The sequence below is a fragment of the Sceloporus undulatus genome, chromosome 4 (assembly GCF_019175285.1).
Source record: "Sceloporus undulatus isolate JIND9_A2432 ecotype Alabama chromosome 4, SceUnd_v1.1, whole genome shotgun sequence".
In the NCBI taxonomy this organism is placed as follows: Eukaryota; Metazoa; Chordata; class Lepidosauria; order Squamata; family Phrynosomatidae; genus Sceloporus; species Sceloporus undulatus.
This window is the reverse complement of record NC_056525.1, coordinates 100,809,038-100,829,758: the sequence shown is the minus strand read 5'-3', so window position 1 is coordinate 100,829,758 and position 20,721 is coordinate 100,809,038. Positions and strand designations below refer to the sequence as shown.

The 20,721-nt window shown below is 40.0% G+C and overlaps 1 protein-coding gene across 6 annotated transcripts in view; it reads right to left on the bottom strand.

Annotated features, from left to right (window-relative positions):
• The window catches only part of PRKACB (protein kinase cAMP-activated catalytic subunit beta), an 86,652-nt gene that overhangs the window by 12,923 nt on the left and 53,008 nt on the right, over positions 1–20,721 (bottom strand). For 3 of the 6 annotated variants that reach the window (XM_042463435.1, XM_042463433.1, XM_042463437.1), the window contains exons 2-6: positions 8,501–8,509; positions 6,613–6,674; positions 4,374–4,502; positions 1,299–1,397; positions 252–334 (exon numbers count right to left, since the gene is read on the bottom strand). In XM_042463435.1, coding sequence (XP_042319369.1) covers positions 252–334; positions 1,299–1,397; positions 4,374–4,502; positions 6,613–6,674; positions 8,501–8,509 — 382 coding nt within the window. The remainder of the gene's footprint in view (positions 1–251; positions 335–1,298; positions 1,398–4,373; positions 4,503–6,612; positions 6,675–8,500; positions 8,510–20,721) is intronic. The other 3 variants (XM_042463436.1, XM_042463434.1, XM_042463438.1) reach the window with 1 other exon arrangement.

Sequence of the window (20,721 nt, the reverse complement as noted above, 5' to 3'; positions counted from 1 at the left end):
TAAAATAAATAACTAATGAATGTGGTGATATATTCGTAAGTTTTTAATCAAGTACAGTAAAACCATTTCAGAAATCACCTGAAGAATGAGAAGGTGTTTTTGAAATCATTTTGGGAAGTGTGAATACTTATGCTAAGTAGAGATCCTTTATCTCTGAGCTCTGCTACGTCTGTCTCCTCCTCTGTCTGGTATTACTTATGGCCAATAACACAGATTTAAAAAAAAATTACAATCTATTAATGCCTTCTTACCTGAACCTCCCAATTCTTCTTAAATGTGAGAACATTTCACCCCCAGGAACATATTCCATAACCATGTATAAATTAGAATTGTCCTAAGAGAAAGCAAAAAAAAAAGTTCAGCTGGGAAAGTTTAAAGATGGTTAGGAAAATCAAAGGTTGCTATATTCTAATTTTGACACTCTCAAAACATATGCCTTAAGTACCTATATTATTATTGTTACAAACTCTGGCTTGTTCTGGTGCACTTAGCTATAATAATAAATTCAAGCATCATGCAAAGCCACTCCTTTCTTGCTTGTTCACGTCCTGTTTTGTGAAGCTGTAATTTTTTATATAAAGTAACATGAATATGGTTGACAGGCATCCACTGAACAATAACAGGAATTGAGACTTGTGGGCTTTTTGATTTAATAGGAGCACTGCTGCAGTTCTGATAGTTTGCTTTGGAGCTGTGAAATATTTCTGTTATCAGGATCTCTAAGCATGTCATCTATGATCTGAATAATTGGTGAGTCAAAAATACATACTTACTTGATGAAGTTTGCTATGAAAAGAGTAGTGATCATTTGATATTTGGACTTTCTATCTGATTTTAACAACTGGGGAGTCCAAAATCAATTTTTACTTAAGGAAGGCCCTCTCCAGACGGGCCCTTTGCAGCGTGTCCACAACGTGCTAGGGTTGGCTCGGGGGCGGCGAGTCCACATGCCCCGCAACCCTAGCGCATCGTGCACGCGCCGCCGTTACGCAGCGCTTTACACACAGCGCGCATAACCGTTACGTCAAAGCTGCGCAGCTTCCATACGTATATGCGCCGTCTTTGGCGCTTTGTGCCACAGTAAAAAGGAGCCGCTGTTTTGAGCTCCTTTTCTGCTGTGCAGCTGCACCGCACAATTTGTATGCTGCAGCGCAGCTGTGCAGCAGAGAGAGGCGCCGAGGAGGCGCCTCTTCTGGGCGGTTTGTACCCCGCCAAAGTTTGCTATGAAGAAGTAGTGATGAATTGGAATGTACAGGACAGAAAACTGTTCCAGAAATACTTTCTAGTTCAATATTTACCTTAAAAGAATACTCCAGTCTTACAAGAAAAGGGAAGTTCACTGCTTGTAATATTCTTTTTTCATTCAGTGTGTGTTCTATTTGCTTCAGTTTAACCACCTTGGAACAAAACACATTTTACCTTATTAGCTCTTGACACTGAAAGCTAACAAGCAAGTCACAGTATTTTTGATGGTAAAGAGAAAAAATTAATAGCAACTATTCAAAATGTGATAGCAAGTTCAATATACAGTTCTAAAAGCAAAGAATGTTGTAACCACATTTATACTGTGAATGTATGTACACTAGGTTTGGTGTCACTGGTAACTCATGGTGAAAATGAACTATCTCCAGATCATGGATTTGCGATACGTTTTTGTCTTCTTTTCCACCCTTCCTCCAACCCTCATGTGCCTTAGGTCTCCATGATGTCCCCCCAGTTGCAACTGATTAAGATCTTTGTCATGTCTAAATGCAGGAATATATACAGGTGAGCCTTGTCTACACCAACCAGCTTCCTCTGATCTGGTCTACCCCGATGCACATGGGCCTAGGCAACCCCCTCATCATTGCTCATGTGGCTGGGCACCTCATTCTGGCTAAAGCCTTTGGCAACATAAAGCTGGTTGACTTCAGAGCAACTTTGTGAGATTGGCTGGGTCAGGAAAACAGCAGCAGTCCCAACGAGATGTGCGGAGTAGAGTTGTTTGACATCAGAGCAACATCAGAAGTGGGACTCAGCTAGGGAGGCAGTGGTGACAGAGCAGGAATTTCCCCCTCCTTCTACTTGGGGCTACTACTGTCTCCCTGGCTGAGCCCTGTTGTGAAGTTGCTCTGAAGATAAATGTCTCTATGCGGCAAAAGGCTTAGCACGAGGCACCCATCCACAAGATCAACAGTGAGGAAATAGATCAGGCCTGCTTGGATTGAGATAGGCCAAACCCTCCTAGATCAGAGGAAGCAGGTTGGTGTAAACTGAAATGACTATCCATAAAATAATTTTATGGATAGTCATTTCAGTGTCACCTCCTCTGATGATGTCACCTGATACAGGCACATCCCCTGCATCTGTGTAGTGACACCACTATATAAGCTCCAAAGCTACTATCCTCTTCTGCTATTTTGGAAGATGTTTATCAGTAGAAACGTGGTGCACGGAGTATCCCTGTTCCATCTTTTAACCTCTTTGCCTCAAAGGAATATTAAGAATAATATTCATAACTCATTGGAAATCTGTTGAAATCTAAAATGAAAGACAAACGACTTCAAGAACCTGAACTTTCCTAGAAGCTAGCAAGCCAGTTTATCTATAATAATCTAACCAAGGGAGTGACAGAGCCTAAGACTCTACACAGACTCAGCTCTTTTGTGGAACAGATTGTGCCCACCCTTGCCATGGATACTGGGAAGCAAGTACAGCAAGGAGAACCTGATCCACTCTAAGAAAAGAATCTCACAGTGTTCCAACTGTCAATGCACACCCCATCACACTGGTCATATAAAATTAAAATTAAATGTATAACCTTAATTTAGAACAGCTTTACAATTATATATCTACTGAGATGTAAATGTTTAAATAAGTCATTGTTTAGTATACAAAATGGGCACACCACACAACTAGCACCACATTTTTATGAGATGGTCCTAATATGGAACAGAAGAGCATATTTTTGATTATTTTTCTTTAGAGAGTAGCTTTGATGTATGTGGAAACATGGAGGCTAGTTCCATTTTTAATTTTGAGAATGCAATATCTCACTTCATGTAACACAGAACTCAAAGGAAAGGCAAGTATTTTTGTAAAATAGAAAGAAAATCAAAATCTGGAATTGAAGTCACAGAACATTAGCAACAATAACATGAAATTTAGGAATGAATAACACATCATATTTATATGTAGTATGTAGACTCTACTACTGAAACTGGCATGATTTGCAACACATCAGTTCACTTCCTGATTTATAACTGATACAGTATATTGAAGATCCACTTTCCTTTCCCCTTCTTATCTAGTGCTTTTCTTCTATAAAAGGTTAGCTGGAGAAACTGCAGGGTATTTGAGAATAGAAAATAAAGGATCAATATAGTTGAATGTACAGCTCACTATTTATATCACACACTTCACTAAACTCCTTCCTTTTAAGAAATTCAATCAAACTTAAAAGCGGGAAACCATTAATGTTTCAAAAACTTATTTTAACATTTGCAACAGAGGCAGACTGTCTTATTCAGTATTCCAAAATATTATTATGTACTCTACATATGGGGAAGAGTTATTTAAAATAAGTGGAATAGTGGAATGACACAGCAGGAATATCTGCCTTAATAATACAATGACATGCATAAATGGATATGCTAATATTTAGGACACTACCCATATTGTATTAGATATAGTATTTTTGTATTCAGCTACACTATCAAGGTGCTGAATGTACAATAAAAATATTTCAAAGCAGACCCCCCCCCCCAAAACAATCCAATAGGCTACCACTGCCAGCCATTACTATAATTAATTATAGCAAATGTCAAGAAAGCTTATGGGTAGAAAACCACTGTTATTTCACTAGGATCATAATTAGATTTTAAAAAAATATTAGTACATGCTGCATGTATTCATAAAGACTTGAAGTCAAGAGGCAGATGCTTTAATCAACACAAGTTATGAAGGGTGTTTTAGATGAACAATATAGTGTTCTCTACTTCTGTATCACTGCCATTCATAAAAATATCCTGTTCTCATCCTTTGTTCAGATTTATGTCAGACTCTACTTCTGCACTCTGAAGTGATTTGAGCAAAGAAAAACAACTTGAACCACTGCTGAGAAAGGCACTTGACCATGCTCTCTAGGTAACACACAATTTTAACAATGAACCCTCATCTTGCGTTTTATGTATCCTTAACACAATTGGTGAGCCACAATGAAACAAAGAAGACATGTTTTCCCTGGGTTGAAGAGCTCTATTCATGTAAAGGAGAAACTAAATAAAAGATGTAAAAAAAGAAAGAAAGAAGAAAAACACCATCATCCTTTTCTGTGGAACTATTTGTAAAGAATAGTTTTCAAACAGACTAAATTATAATAAAACTGTACCAACTTTTTGTTTATCCAGTATCTTCATGGCATAATACTGTTCTGTAGATTTATGCTTCACCAGCATGACTCTGCCAAATGACCCAGTTCCAAGTGTTTTTAGCCTCTCGAAGTCATCTAAACCAGCAGTATTCTACATGACAAGAGAGAATAAAATATTCAAAGTATAAAGACATAACTGCTATTCTAAGTTATATTAAAAACATAACCACAGAGCTCTATTGTGTATTAGTTATATGCCTTTTTCTTTTTCCTCCCTTTCCCTCATTTTTCCACTTTTTCTTCTGTCTTTTTATTTTCTGAATGTATATTGCTTTGATTGTAAGTTAGATTGTTCATGTTAAAGATTAATTAAAAATGATGTAAGGAACATGCAAATAAATATCATAGAAACCCTAATTGAATACACTTAAATGACACTGAAATCTTTGGACTATTGTCATCCCTGCATGTAAATCCACACTTCAAATATAACATACTTGCCAATCCAATATGTTGTAGTTTCTGCAGGATAATAATAAATGTCAAGCTGTGACACATACACACACACACACACTCATAGTCATCAAGTGTATTTTATTTATTAAGGAGGGTGAAAAAATAGTGGAAATTGTTAACATCTGCTACTAAGCTTTCATATATTCAAAAGGTTAACAGCAGTCATTTAAGGCATGAATGTATACTTTGAAAAGTACACAAGCTATGAAATTTAGTTCTTGCCAGGAACAGACAAAAGTGGGTTGCATAGTATTTTGTATTCATCTCACTTCAAACATGAACCAACAACCTTCTCTCTCGCAGACACAATGTTATTGATAAGAAGCTTCTTATGAGCTTCCAACACAACAGAGGAGAAACTGAGCTTACAAGAGGTAAAGTAGATGCCCTCCATACAGTACTAGTTCATGCCACAGTTCCCACCTACTATGTCTTTCTCCAGTAGGAGTGAATGGATACCACTGATTCTGTGCAACTTTTATTGGAAGTGAGAGTTCAAGTGTCTTGGACAGATAGAGTTGTCCTCTTCTCTTGGAACAGCGATTTTGTTTGAGTTCTTCTCCGCTATACGTATCTGAGTAAAACACCTATACATTTTCCAAGCAAATCAGTTCATTTCTCCAGAAAAAAAGAAGTCTATTTCTTTGGCACTGTGGAGATGGGATTTTGCATTCTCTTCTAGATTTTAGCAATCTCTAGTTCAGAAGCCCAGACTATTTCCATCTCAATGTCATCAGCATCAGAAGCCTTCAATTGGGTTGGAATCACCAACTTTAAATAGAGTTTGGATGGTCATATTCCGAGAGTGCTTTAATTGTAAATTTCTACAAGGAAGGGAACTGGACCAAATGGGCCTTGGAAGTTAAACTTGAAACTATGACCTTAAGCCAAGATTCATACATTTGGGAAGGCGCTTAGGTTTAGATACTACTCTATCAAACCCTTCCCCAATAATATCTTGTACACAGGGTTTAAAATATATTAGAGTTGTAAACGCAGAGTTTAAAATATATATACAGTAGTCCCTCGGGTTACGAAATTAATTCGTTCCGCCGCTCCGTTCGTAACCCGAGTAATTTCGCAACCCGAAAAGGCTTTCTGTTAGCGCTGGAAAGCCGCTAGCCGCGCTTTGCGTTTGAATTTCGCGCCGAAAAAAATTTCGTAACCCGAAAAAAACATCGTAACCTGGAACAGTTTTTTCCAATCTAACTTTTTCGTATCCTGGAAATTTCGTAACGCGATCAATTCGTATCCCGGGGTACCACTGTATACAATTAGGAATTGCAAACCTGTTCATATAGTTCTATAGCATGTGGCAGCCTTGCTAGATAGATTCCAAAAACCCAAACAATGTAGTTATAGTTATACGGAGTTGAGAAATATAAAGAATTTATTAGTAGAGAATACCAGTTTGAAGAAAGCAGTATGTATATTGTAAATATGAATTCAAATTTCATCACAAGTTCTTTCTGTGGAAAGCAAACCAAAATATTTTTTCCAATATGATTCTCCAAATTTTCAGTAGTAAATATGGACCATGAACAAACCCTTGTCACCTCTTAGAATATTCCTACAAAACAGAATGACAGGATGGAAACATCATTTAAAGTTTCCTGCCATGAATCCAGCACTTTTCTAGCTGTTCTAATTACTGTATTTTAGGAGAGTATACAGGAGTGAATTACATTATTTCAAATACAACAGACAGACTTTTATTCAATTAATAGCTGAAATAGTTTCATTACCTGAGGGGGGCTTTCCCATTTTCTTAAAAAATCTTCTTTGGCTTTTGCTAGGAACTCTTTCACTGAAAATAGAAATGAGAATGCAGTTTAATACAGTTCACTAAAGTAACAGGACTTTCTGAAACTATTTTAAGGCCGTTTTAAAAACCGCTGGTAAATTTGTACTCTTCAGCTCATACGCTAAATAAGAAGCAAGGGTTCTACAGTAGTTCTAACAGCTTTGTAAAGCTTATGAATTACAATGTATGTTTCAGCATAACTTGCTTAAACTACTTTAAATCTAATAGGCCACACCACTGTACAGGCAAGCAGGCTTTAAGATGATGCAAATCGCTATTGGACTGAAGGCAGAATGTAAAGAAGTATCTCCTGTTGGTATTCAGAGAGCAAACAGTTGTCTTTGCTCCAGTGCATCACTTTTGCTTAAAGGCTGTTTGCAAGCCAAAGAATCAAGTGCACAGCATTACTGCAAGCAAAGGCAAAACATAGGGTTACAAAATAGCACATCAGAGATGCCCACAGTCAGAGACTACCTCAAGATACTAATTTTGCATTTCAAGCAATATTATTCTGCATGGATGTGTAAAATGTGCACCATAATGTCTAGCAATTTATGCTTGTTTTAACTATTTTTTCCCAAAGGAATCTGATTTATTATTGTTGTTATTGCTTAAACACAGTATATTATTCTGTAAAATTCTGTATTTCTAGGTGAAGGGTACTTATTACCTCTTAGGAAAACATGTTGGAAATCCTAGCCAGAGGTGATCAGAGCAGAGGTAATCTTTTGCAGTTTGCAGTCTGACACCATTTAGCTCAATGCAATGGAATTCTGGAACTGTAATTTGTTGTGGCACCAGAGCTCTCTGACAGAGAAGCCTAAATATCTCACAAAGCTACAATTCCCAGATTTCCATAGCATTGGGCCATGGCAGTTAAAGTGGTGTCAAATTGGATAATTTCTGTAGTACAGATGCAGACTCAGCCATGCTGCCAGCAGAATCACATCTGTGAGAATGCAAGAGGCGGCAGCCTTCTTAGTGGCCACTCTCAGAGTCTAGAACTCACTGCCAAGGGAGTCTGGCTTACCTCCCACTCCATAATAGTGCCTCTGGCAGGTAAAAACACCTTTACTGAGGCAGGCCTCTGTTTGTTGCTCAAAGCACTTTTACCACTTGGACGCTGGCTCTCAGACACTTTTAACTGATTGACTAATTGTATATATTTTTTTCATGGGAGGTCAGCATGGTGTAGTAGTTTGCATGCTTGACTAGGACATCAAAAGATCATGGTTTGAAAGCCTGCTCAACTGTAGAAACCTACTTAATGCCTTTGGGCAAGTGACATGCTCTCAACCTCAGGAGAAGACAATGGCAAAACTCCTCCAAAGAAATCTTGTCAAGAAAACCCCATGATAAATTTGCCATAAATTGGAATTGACTTGAAGGCAAGTAACAACAAATATTTTTAATAATGTATTTAAGCATTTTTCGTCACAGTGCCATTTTTGGTAGAGCACAAATAAAACTAGATAAATTGACTTCTGTGCCATGTCAAACACTCTTTTACAAATTTCTACATAAAGAATTATATGGATGCTGGCCTATGTAAATTATTTTTATAGTAAGGGTACGTACTATACTGTTTTAAAACTCAATAAAATGGATACTAGTTATCAGAAAAAATACCAATGTCCCTATGTTTTTCAGTTGAGAAAACAGTGTTATATAAAATCCATGAAACATTTTAAAATGTAAAAGTACCCCACTATGGAACATTCGCCATGAGTGCACATTTTAGTTACTAGTCTTATGACTGCTGTTTTTCACTTTTTGTAGTTTTATAGTCTAGTCAATGACTTTGGGCTCTAATGAAAGAATGAGCATACCAAAAGTTTCTAAAGGTTTCACCAAGGATTTTCAGGAACATTCCCACACAGATGTGATGAAAAGAAGAAAGAAAGAGAAAAAGGGTTTACGCATTTTCCATGTGGTACACAGAAATAAAATTCATCCCAATCCAGGTCCCTTCCCACCTATCTCCTCCTTTAAGGATGGACATCAGAAGAGATCAGCTATCCCACATGTTCAGATAAAAACTTATAAAAAACAATCAGAAAACAGCTAACTTTTACACACAGAGCAAATATATATGAACTGTACACTGAAAAACATTACAGAAGTTATAAAAGAAAAAAAGGTTTATTAAGAATATAAAACAAAATGGGCCTAAACACAGACACAGATACAAAAATTATGTAGTGGAATTTCAGAAGTGAGTTAGGCTGTTATTTATAGAGCAATTGTGCTGACTTTGAAAACACTTATCAGTCCTCCTTCCCATTGCTGAATCAGTAACTATGGCTCGAAACAGAGGGGTCAAAAAACTGCGGCAAGGCTGCACCTGCACCATTCACACTGGGGGCTGTGGCAACCAGACATGCCCGGCTCTAATGCTGCTGCAGTCCCAAACTGGGCTGCTGAAAAGGACTGGATTTTTCCACTCCTTTTTGGCCCGGTTCTTTTCTGAAGACGCAGTGTTAGTGTGGCTTCCCATCGTGTTTGGGGTGTGTGTCATCTAAACGCTACGCCCCAAATGCTGCTGAAAACCACAACATTTGGCTCATCTGTTTCAGGCCCATGTGTCAGATGGTGTAGCCTCCAGTTTGGCATTTTACAGCAACCATGAACGAACACTTCTTTATAGTCAAACCCTAGTATGAACTGAAAAAAATAGCTTGCCTGTCCAGTAGTGCAAATCCTTTTAGCACGAATTAAAGGAAACTTTGGTTTACATGCAGTTGTCCCACAACTCCTTACAGATGCACTGTACTGCTGCCCCATACTTTATGTCTACATTACATCACTAAGTGTGCACTGGCTTGCACAAAAACAGAAGTTAAACCTATTGAAAACATTGTGCAGATCTTCATGCTGAGTTTTACTATGGATGTTACAGTTCTCCTCTTACTGTATAATATTCCTTATTGCAAATAGTTGTATAGTGGGACCTCAGTATTCATTGACTTGCCATCCATGGATTTGAGCATCCACAGATGGCAATCTTACATTGTCCCGAATGGTGGCATGCGCACATGACCATGCTGCCTGTTGTCCCAACTAGCAGCGTATGCATGAGCCCGTGCTATCGTTAGAGACAACGGGACATCACATGAAGTCCTGTTGTCCCTAATGGTGCCACAGCTGCATGCATGCACTGCCACTGGGGACAACAGAGGCTTGAATATCCGTGGATTTTGGTATCTGTGGGGTGGGGTCCAGAATGGATCCCTCACTGATACCAAAGTCCCACTGTACTGGCAACACTAAAGTTTCTATTTTGTCTCCTATTTATTCAAACATCTGTAGCCCTCTAAGCCCTATAATAGCAAACTTTTACATGGAACACTTTGAAAAGCAAGCCCTGGAAACAGCACCGTAAAAGCCCACAACTTGGTTCCAATACATGGATGACACTTTCACCATTTGGAGCCATGGAGAAAAAGATCTGGCTGTGTTCCTGACCCATCTGAACAATCTCCACCCCAACATCCAATTCACTATGGAAAAAGAAAAGGAAGGAACACTGCCATTCTTGGATGTCCTAGTCATCCGCCAACCGAACCAACTTTTGGGTCACACAGTATACAGAAAACCCACACATACAGACCGATACCTGCACAAGAACTCCAACCATTACCCAGGACAAAAAAGAAGCACAATCAAAACACTGGTTGACTGAGTAAAACGCATCTGCGAACCCTATTTCTTGGAAGATGAACTGAAGCACTTGGACCGGGCTCTACAGGCTAATGGTTATTCCAGCTCAGACATCAGAAGGGCTGCCAGGCCAAGGAAAACCCAGAGAAGTGAAGAAAAGCAGTCACCCAAATTTTTACTATACATCAAAGGAGTCACAGGCAGAATAGGCAAAGTGGTGAGGAAGCATAACCTGCAAATGGTTTACAAACCAACGAAGAAAATCCAGCAAATGCTTCGCTCAGCCAAGGGCCAGAGAGACCCTCTCACAGCCACAGGAGTTTACCGCATACCATGCAGCTGCAGACCAGTCTACATAGGGACCACCAAACGCAGTGTGCAAACAAGAATCAAGGAACACGAGAGGCACTGCAGACTGGGCCAGCCAGATAAATAAGCAGTAGCAGAACATGCCACAAACCATCCTGGGCATAAAATACTGTTTGAAAACACTGAAATTCTGGACCATGCCAACCACTACCATGTCAAGATGCACAGGGAAGCCATTGAAATCCATAAACATCTGGATAATTTCAACCGGAAAGAAGAAAACCTTAAAGTGAACAAAATTTGGCTATCAGTCCTGAAGAATAGCAAAATGAAGATTCAGCAAATGCAAATGGGAAACCACTCAGAGTCAGGGACTTTCCCAGCAGATAATGATCACCAATTAGCAGACATTAATCCTCGTTTGCATTAGCCTCCCAGGCTGAGGCCAGCCATCAACACAGAACAATACACATGCAAATCACTCCTGCATTCCCAGGCTCACACAGGATATATACACCCAATTTTTCCAGGCAAAGCATTCTCTGAAGATGCCAGCCACAGATGCTGCTGAAATGCCAGGAAGAAAATTTTCTAGAACATGGCCACATAGCCCGAAAAACCCACAAAAAACCATGGATGCCGGCCATGAAAGCCTTCGACTTCACATTTGTAGATAACGCAAAATATAATGCAGAGAAAACAAATGGCTTATCCCTGGTTTAGATGTCCATCTAAAGCCATACTTCAATACACTGGTGCCTCGGGATACGAAATGATCGCGTTACGAAATTTCCGGGATACGAAAAAGTTGGATTGGAAAAAACTGTTCCGGGTTACGAACTATTTTTCGGGTTACGAAATTCATTACGGCGCGAAATTCAAATGCGAAGCGCAGCTATAGGCTTTCCAGCGCTAACGGAAAGCCTTTTCGGGTTGCGAAATTTTCGGGTTACGAAGGGAATGGCGGAACGAATTAATTTCGTAACCCGAGGTAGCAGTGTATTCTGGTTTGTTAACTAATTAATATTAAAATAAACTATAGGTCTCTGAGTTCATGTGTAAAAGGAAATGATGGTTCAGTCAAAAGTTTCACTCTCCATCTCTTATATGGAATAGAGTGCAAGACATGAGCCCAAGGCTAAATACAACCATCTCTCAATGCCTATGAGTCATAATGACTATGCATTCTCTCCAGTGTCAAAAGCTGCAGAAATCAGTGACCATCAAAAACTAGTGTAGTACATATTTTGCACCTGTTTGTTGGCGTAATAAAGATATCACCACAATGTGTAGTTTAGATTGTATTGTACTTTGCTGCACAGCCAATCCCTGAAGATGTTTTCAGATCAGCATATTATCCAAGAACGTACACAATTTTGTAGAACTCTTTGGTGGAATTACAAATAAATGTCTTTGGGTTACATCCTCACTATGCCATATGAAGCATATTTCCCTCTTTTAAATCATTTGGGACATGTGTAAAACATGTGTAAAAAGGTTTCAAACTTTTTTACCCTTGTGCCCTCCCTTTAATGTAGTAAATGAATAAAAATATTTTGTTCGTTTAGTGTGCATATATTTATTTGCACATTCATGTATATTCATATTTTAAGGAAATTTTAAATTTTATTTTATAAGGAAATACTATAATATGAATTAGAACACTTTTATCTAAATAAATATAAAACTTAAAACATGTGTAAATTTTACACATACTGTCTCACACACAACCATACTTACATAAGCCAGTTGGATACATAAACACTCAGTCATACTCTTTCATTCTTTCTTTCATTCACACACACTCATTTAATCTCTTATACACAGTCACAGAGAAACATTCATTCTCGTGTGTGTGTGTGTGTGTGTGTGTGTGTGTATATATATATATATATATATATATATATATATATATATGCAGATATAAGTATACATAAGTGCATACATGTATACGTAAAAAAGAGATGAAGAGAGTGACAGTATACGTGTGTGTGTGTTAGAGAATCTCTCACACACAGCCACACTCACATAAACCAGAGAGAGAGAGAGAGAGAGAGAGAGAGAGAGAGAATTTGAAGATTATCGCACTACACTCGTAAAGCGTTGCTATTCTTTAACTGCTCTGGCTGCCTCCTGTTGCATTCTCGAATTTGCAGTTTAGGGAGCGGCATTTAGAATATTCAGCCAGAGAGCTCTTAGGCCTCACTTAACTACGAACCTCAAAATGTAACAGGAGGCAGTCAGAGCAGTAAAAGTGGAATAGCAATGCTTTAAGAGTGTACACTGGTACCCCGGGATACGAACGCGCCGCGATACGAAATTTCCGGGTTACGAAAAAAAATATATTAATTAATTATTTCCGGGTTACGAAGGTTTACCCGGGTTACGAAAAAACGCTGGCGCTTTTTAAAATGGAGCCGCGGCGGAGCCGCGGCTTTTCCCCATTAGCGCCTATGGGGATTCAGCTAACGAAAAACTTCCGGGTTACGAAAATGGCGCCGGAACGAATTAATTTCGTAACCCGGGGGACGAGTGTAGTGTAGTGGTCCCCAAACTGTGCCCTTTAAGAGATTTTGGACTTCAGCTCCTAGAATCCCAGACTATTGGCCAACATGGCTGAGGCTTCTGGGAGCTGAAATCCAAAATCTTTTAAAGGGCATAATTTGGGGACCATTGGTGTAGTGCGATAATCTCCTTTGTGTGGGAGACTGTGTGAATGAACGTATCTGAGAGAGTCAGAAAAAGAGCATTATTAATTGTGTGTGAGAATTAGTATGAACTTTATCGCATGGGGCTTAAACCGTTCCCCAGCGCGTTCTAACGGGGGCGAGCGGGGGTGCGCATGGAACGCGATGGGCACCGGACGGGGCCCAGAACGTGACTTTAACGCACAGGGGAACGCCGCCACCCATTCCCATCGCGTCCCAATTCGGTTCCAGAGGGCGCCATTTCTGGGAACTGTTTCAAAGCGTCCCCAGAAATGGCACCCTCTGGAACCGAATTGGGACGCGATGGGAACGTGCGGCATCGGCGTTGGCGTTCCCCTGTGCGGTAAAGTTGTGTTATGGGCCCCATCCGGTGCCCATCGTGTTCCATGCGCGCCCCCGCTCGCCCCCGTTAGAACGCGCTGGGGAACGGTTTAAGCCCCATGCGATAAAGTTCTTAGTGACAAAAAGTCACTCACACACAAGAGAGGTATAGGAATGTGTAAGAGAATGTGTTTGGGCTGCAGCAAACTCTCATCCCAAGAACTGGGGCAGTGACGGGATGGGTGTGGGGAGGGGAGAAGTGGCAGCTCAGGATGGTGCCCCAGAGGCTTCCCCACTCTCCTCCTCCCTCAGGCAGAAGCAGTTGCTCCAAACATCATTCTTGCCTTTCTCTTCCCTTCCAAGACAGAAAATCTTAGGTGGTGCAAGAAGGGGAAATCAGGGCCTCCAAGTCTCATGCCCCCTTGAGGGGTCCCATCCCACCATTTTAGAACCACTGGTGCAAAAGAACTATCAGTCATCTTCAGGTTTCCTTAGTGACTCTCATGTTATATTACAGTCAGCCCTTCTTATACACAGATCTTTTATACATGAATTCAAGCATCCACAATTTGAAAATGTTCAAAAAAGTATAAATTTCAAATATCAAACATCCATTTTTTATAAGGGACACCATTTTGCTATGTCATTATATTTAATGGGACTTGAGCATACACGGATTTTGTTATCCACGGGGGATCTTGGAACCAAACGCAGCGTATAACAAGGGTTCACTGTATAACTATATATGTACTATAGTATAATATCAGACTATTTTATAAATTATAGGAAGGTTATACAGTAAGCTCTCCATTTTCATGGGGGATCTATTCCCCCGCACAAATGGAGACTCACAGATATTCAAGCCTCATAGGCTTGAATGGGGCGTGTGCCCGTGAGCGTGTGCACCCCATTGAGAATAACGGAGGTCACTCCTCTGTGAATAATCAAGAGCGCAAATCTCAAGTCTATGAGAAAGGAGGGGCGACTGTATACAGGTAACATTGGTTATGCCTCTCAGCTACAGAATTTAACAGCAGTTTTTTAGCAAGTCCAAGCAGGACAATAAGAAAAGATGGTGACAGTATACAACATCCAAACACTGTATGTGGAAACTTATTTGTAAACATGACTCTAAGTAATTAATATGTGAAAATCTAGTTTTTAATTATTTTGAATTGAAGGCAAATTATTTCCATTAGAACAGAACAGAATTTCCATTCAGAATATTAAAGAAATCTATAAGCATAACTATCAGATGCCGAACATGTCAATATGTAACATGGGTTTAAGTCATATGCAATCACTTTGACTTAAAATTAAAGATTTCAGGAAAGAGATTCTTTATGTTTTCTCAAACATGGTGGGTTAAATCATCATACATCTGCTCTCTTTATAAGTACAGTATTAAGAACAGCGAATTTAACCCAAACACATAAATAATTTGTAACAACACAAAGAAGGACTATGGCTAAAATACTGAAATTAGGGTTAATAGATAGCTAAGACTTACTGCTTAGGGAATATATATATTATTGTAGAAATTCTTACAATATATGGTAACAAACTGTTCGGTTCTCGCACAATAAATATAGAAACATATACTGTAGTTTTTATCTGATTATTCTACAGTAGTTACACTAATGTTTATATGATTAGGTTTTGTTGTTTTGTAATTATTAGTGAACTATTTTGAAACATTACTTTTATTATACTGTTGTAAGCAACTATGGAAATGACTGAACAGAGAAAAACAGCATACAAAATAAAACTGATCGTGATGAAACAGGTGGTGGTTGTACTCTATTTGCATCATAACAATTTCACATAAAATACTATCTGGCACAGGACAGAATAAAGAGAGGAACGAAGGCTAGACACACCCTTATTTGCACATGCCTGGGTTCTTCCTTCTTTATCTCTCATGTGCCCTCATTCAGAGACCCATGCTCACAGTGGGTGGTGTCAACATGAAGGCAGTTCTGAACAAAACTTTCTCTGCATAGAATTCATGTTGGCTTAAAAAAGAAAAGCAGCAAGTTTACAAACTGCTTTGAGTCTAACCAAACCATATTTGCTCTCGTTAAAAGCCCTGTTCTAGTTTTTAAGCCTGGCTCTCATCAAACTGCAGATTAATTTCTATTTGAAAACTCAGTATATCCTGTTCGTCTTGAAACAATGCAAAATTCTATGTAAACCGTCAGGTTTACTACAAGATATGCCTGCTGATTGCAGGAGATCGCTTCATGTAGATACATGGACACACTGGAGAGACAGAGATATCTTCCACAGTCCACACAAAAGCAGACATCTCCCCCAACTCTGCACAGGAAGCAAGAAAAACAGCACTGATCATGCAATTTACTCAGCTGGGGCAGAACAATAGCAGAGAAAGCACCTGCCTTTTGAAAGAAACCTGTTCTGCTGACTACCCACCTAGTTTAGCAAACTATTCAGCATCAGACTAGAAACATAACAGCTGCTACCTGAAATTTCTGTTTTTGCAGGGGTTTTTTGGTAGACAGCTTCCATATTTTCCCTCTCCACATTTTCAAAATTTGGGATGATGTGAAACATTATCAGGAAAGCTGAACAGTATCAGTAGCAGTCGTAGCAGTACAGATACTTCTTGGGAAGTGCAATGTTCTCTGTCCAAGAGGCCTGTGGCTTCACAAGGAACAGAGAGACCTTGGATCCCAAAAGGAGTTTACTTCTGCTAACGGAGTTTCATTGTCCTTTTTCTGGGTCCCTACATGACTCCAAGAGGTGTGCCCTTGGCCTGCACTGAGATCGCTTCAAACCAAACGAACTGCAGCAAAAACAACATCTATATAAAATGTAGGTCTGTGACACCAGCACCATCACTTTTTCTCCCACATAAGATTTTAAAATATCTTTTCCCTGATGAAAAAGCCAGTGGAGCTTCAAAAATGTACATTACATGTTTTGTACATTTTGGCTGGCCAGTGGATTTTATTTCATTAAGTAACTGGCCCAGTTAAACTAATATCTCCTTTTAGCTACAAGCAGGATGCAGACAGAGACTCAGAGTGTTGTAGTGTTTTGAGTGTCGGCCTATGACTCTGGAAAATAGAATTTGAATCTCCGCTTAACCATGGAAACCACTGGGTAAGTCACACTCTGTTAGCCTCAGAGGACAGCAATGGCAAAACCTCTCTGAACAATTTCTGCAAGAAACCCCTGTCATAGGGTCACCTGAAGTCGAAAAGGACTTGAAGACATACAACAACAACACATTGAACTACATCCAATGGATTGCCTTCCTCCCAAGCAAGTTAGGGAGAGGATTGCTACTCTGCAAACCCACGCTGAGGCATATCCCTTCTGAACAAATCTTGTCAAGAAAACCCTGCAATAGATTCATCTTGGGTTGCCGTAAGTTGGAAATGACTTGGAAGGTACACAATAACAACAAAGAATCTAGATCAGCATGGTCTATGGATAAACACCCTGCAGCTAAAAGGATAGCAGCAACAGTCAAACATCACTGGGAAATGTCTACTGCCCACCAGCTTTTACAAGTCTCATACATGGTTGGAAAGGATGGGATGAGGCAGACACTTATTTCATTACAATTATTCTATTTTTCCCAAAACATCATTTTCCATAGTAACTATCTACGGATCATCAGAAAGTAATTGAAACAAGCCTGGGCACAAAACTGAAAGCAAGCCTACCTAAACAGAGGTCATTTCTGAATAGAGAACACCCTGTCTACTTCATTTTATTTATACACAAACACAATGCAGTCATCAAACATTTATTATAGGTGTGGTAAGTATCCATACCTAGAGTTATACTTCCATGACATGTTTGGATCTTGCTATCTGCTTGTTCTAACTAGGGCTGTATGTCTTTTTATAGTAAGCATTCATTTAATAGCAAACTCTTATCCTCATTATCCTCTCCCTCTATCATGGTGCAGCACAGATATTTCAGAAATCAAATCTAATATAGCTTATGTGGTTATACTAAAATTTATTAGGTGTGAATGAATGTCTTCAAGTCGACTGCTGCCTTATGGCAATCTCATGAATGTCACAATTGGTATCATAAAAGAAGAAATTTATGGCCCTAAATATAACCAAGCTACTTTTCACATTGGAAAATTAACAGCATATAGTTCAGTCCACAAGTACATTATTCAGCATTAAAATTGTGGAAAGGTTTATACTTGGGATCTGTTGTTCTAATGTGCCTTGAAGTTGACCTCAACATATGAAGACCACATCATACCAAGAAATGAATGAGAACCAGCATTTATTCAAGGGACCCTGCCGCTATCTTCCTCTAAGGCTGACAGTGTGACTTGCCTATGGTCACCTACGGAGATTTCCATGACTGAGCAGGGACTCAAGCCCTCCTGTCTCAGAGTCGCTAGTCCAACACTACAATGCTGGCTCTCATTCATATGAAAGATACTTTACATAAAACCTTCATATTGTATTTTATTTATTTAAAACACTTATACTATGCCACAAATCATAACATCACTGGAAGGCTTACAATAAAATCAGTTTACCCAATTTAAAATTAGAACAATGACATCCGAAAACAAAATAATATAAAACATTCTTAAAAATGTATTAAACAATAACATTTAAAAACATCTCAAATCATCTATGTATACAGATTTGGATGAAACCATTAGGCCCCAAAAGCTTTCTATAAGTATTCCGTAGCTCAATACTAGGGAGTCCTGGGATTTGTAGTTTTGTGAGCTATTTAGCCTTCTATGTCAGAGCACTCTGATGCCACAACAAAATAAAATTTCCAGGATTCCAAAGGACGGAGCCATAACAATTAAAGCAGTGTCAAACTGCATTAGTTTTGCAGTGTGGCAGCAGGTCAAGAAGAGGGAATTCCCTAGCTAGGGTGCTATTGTGTGTGGGGGGGCCCTCTCCCATGTCCTCAGATAATGTATTGCTCCCATTGGCAGCACAGAAAAGGAGTCCCTCCAGAAGATCTGACAGGCAGGCATATGCAGGGAGAGGCATTTCTTGCAATAGTGAGGTTCTAAACCATAAAGGGCTTTAAATGTCATTACCAGCCCTTGATTTCAGACCAGAAATATAGAATCATAGAGTTGGAAGAGACTGCATGGGCCATCCAGTCCAACCCCATTCTGCCATGCAGGAAATCCAAATCAAAGCACCCCCAGCAGATGGCCATCTAGCCTCTGCTTAAAGACCTCCAAGGAAGGAGACTCCACTACACTTCGAGGGAGTGTGTTCCACTGTTATATATATATTAGGACTTAGTGCAATTCTTTTAAAACTAATGTTACATGGTTTCTACAAGTTGTTCCAGTTAAGCAATCTAGCTCCTGAGTTTTACAGCAGCTGCCAGTTCCATGACATCAAGGGTAGCCCCATACAGAGTGCACTGTCATTATCTGACTGAGAATTTACTAGTGCCCAATTTATTGTGGACAGGATATTCCTGTCCACCAATGTTAACTGATCTAGCAGTTGGAAGTTGGACTCAAACACTTCCAAGACACAGAATCTACTTGAGTTTCCAGTGACAGACACAGATCTAGTACAGTTAGGGTTGCCATTTCACGGCAATGGGCGGGACTTTCCCACCTTCTGGGGGGCGTGCATGGTCCCGCCCCGCCCTCCCCCCATTTCTGGGTGGCTGCCTGATTCAGTGCTACCAGCGCTGCTGCCTCCCTTTTATACAGTGCTGAGCCCAGGGAGTGCAGCAGCAGCAGCAGGGCTGGAGCTAGCAGGGGGCGGGGTCTGCTGGTCTGCCCTGCCTCTATTGGCCAGCCCTCTCAAGGAGCCAGCCCTCTGCTTCCTTATTTGGGCATGCTCCAACTTCCAAGCGGAGAGGGCTTTGCAGGCAAGCTGCTTTTTGTTCTTTTTCGTCCCCTCTTTCCCCTCCTCCTCTTCTTCTTGTTATTCCGTTTTTTTCTTCTCCTCCTCTTCCTTTTCTTCCACTCTTCCTCCTCTCCTTTTTCTTCCTTTCTTCCTCCTCTTCTTTTTTCTTTTTTTCCTTCCCCTTTTTTCTCCTCCTCCCCCCTTCCTCCTCTGTTGTTGTTGTTGTGTGCCCAACTCCTTTCTGACTTATGGCAACCCTGCCTCTAGCCCCCTTATTTACCCCCCTCTCTCTAAGTCCCCCTCCTCTTCTTCTCAGGGGTCCAGGGCTTCTCAAGGCTTTGCCCCCATTAGAAAAGAAAAAAGACTTTGCAAGGGATCTGACCCATAAATCCCCTCTAAGTTGAGACATACCTGGGGAAAAAGAGGGGGTGAGGGTTTTTTGGGGGGGGTTGGAGGGGGCAAGAAGAAGGAGGAAGGGGGGATTGCTAAGAAGGCTTAGGAGTGGGAAATGTAGTTTGCAGTGGCACAAGGGACTGCCTGTGGTCTTGCAAATGCTGTGCCTGCTTGGGAGTGGGAAATGTAGTTGTAGAATTGGGCGGGGTGGGGGGTGTTTGGCCAGAAAGAGAAGTACATTTCTGCCATCTGTCTAGGAATAATGCAAAAATGTCATCCATTTTGAGCATGCCTAAGAAACATGCATTTATATTAACATTTTTAAAAAAAGAAATCATCTTTTTTCATGTGTCCTCCATTTTAAAAATGTGTCCTACATTTGAAAATGTTGCCCTACATTTGTCCCGGTTTGGAGGTCCTGACGTATGGCAACCCTAAGTACAGTTAGCCCTCTGTATTCATGGTTTATGTATCTACAGATTCAATCATCCAGTTTGAAAATATTTTTTAAGAAATCCAAAAACCAAGCCTTGATTTTGCCATTTTATACAAGAGACACCATTTTACTATGGCACTGTATTTAATGGGGCTTGAGCATCCACAGATTTTGGTATTCACTGGGAGCCTTGGAATCAAATCCCAGCAGATATCAAGGGCTCATTATACTTTCACACTATGCACATGCTCCTCCAGGGAAATAAAATTCTTTTGAGGACAGGTTGCTTATCCACTTCTTGGACTTAAGAACCACCAATCAACAGAGACTTTATCTTGTCAGGATGCAGCTTCAGTTTACAGGTCTGCATCCAGTCTATC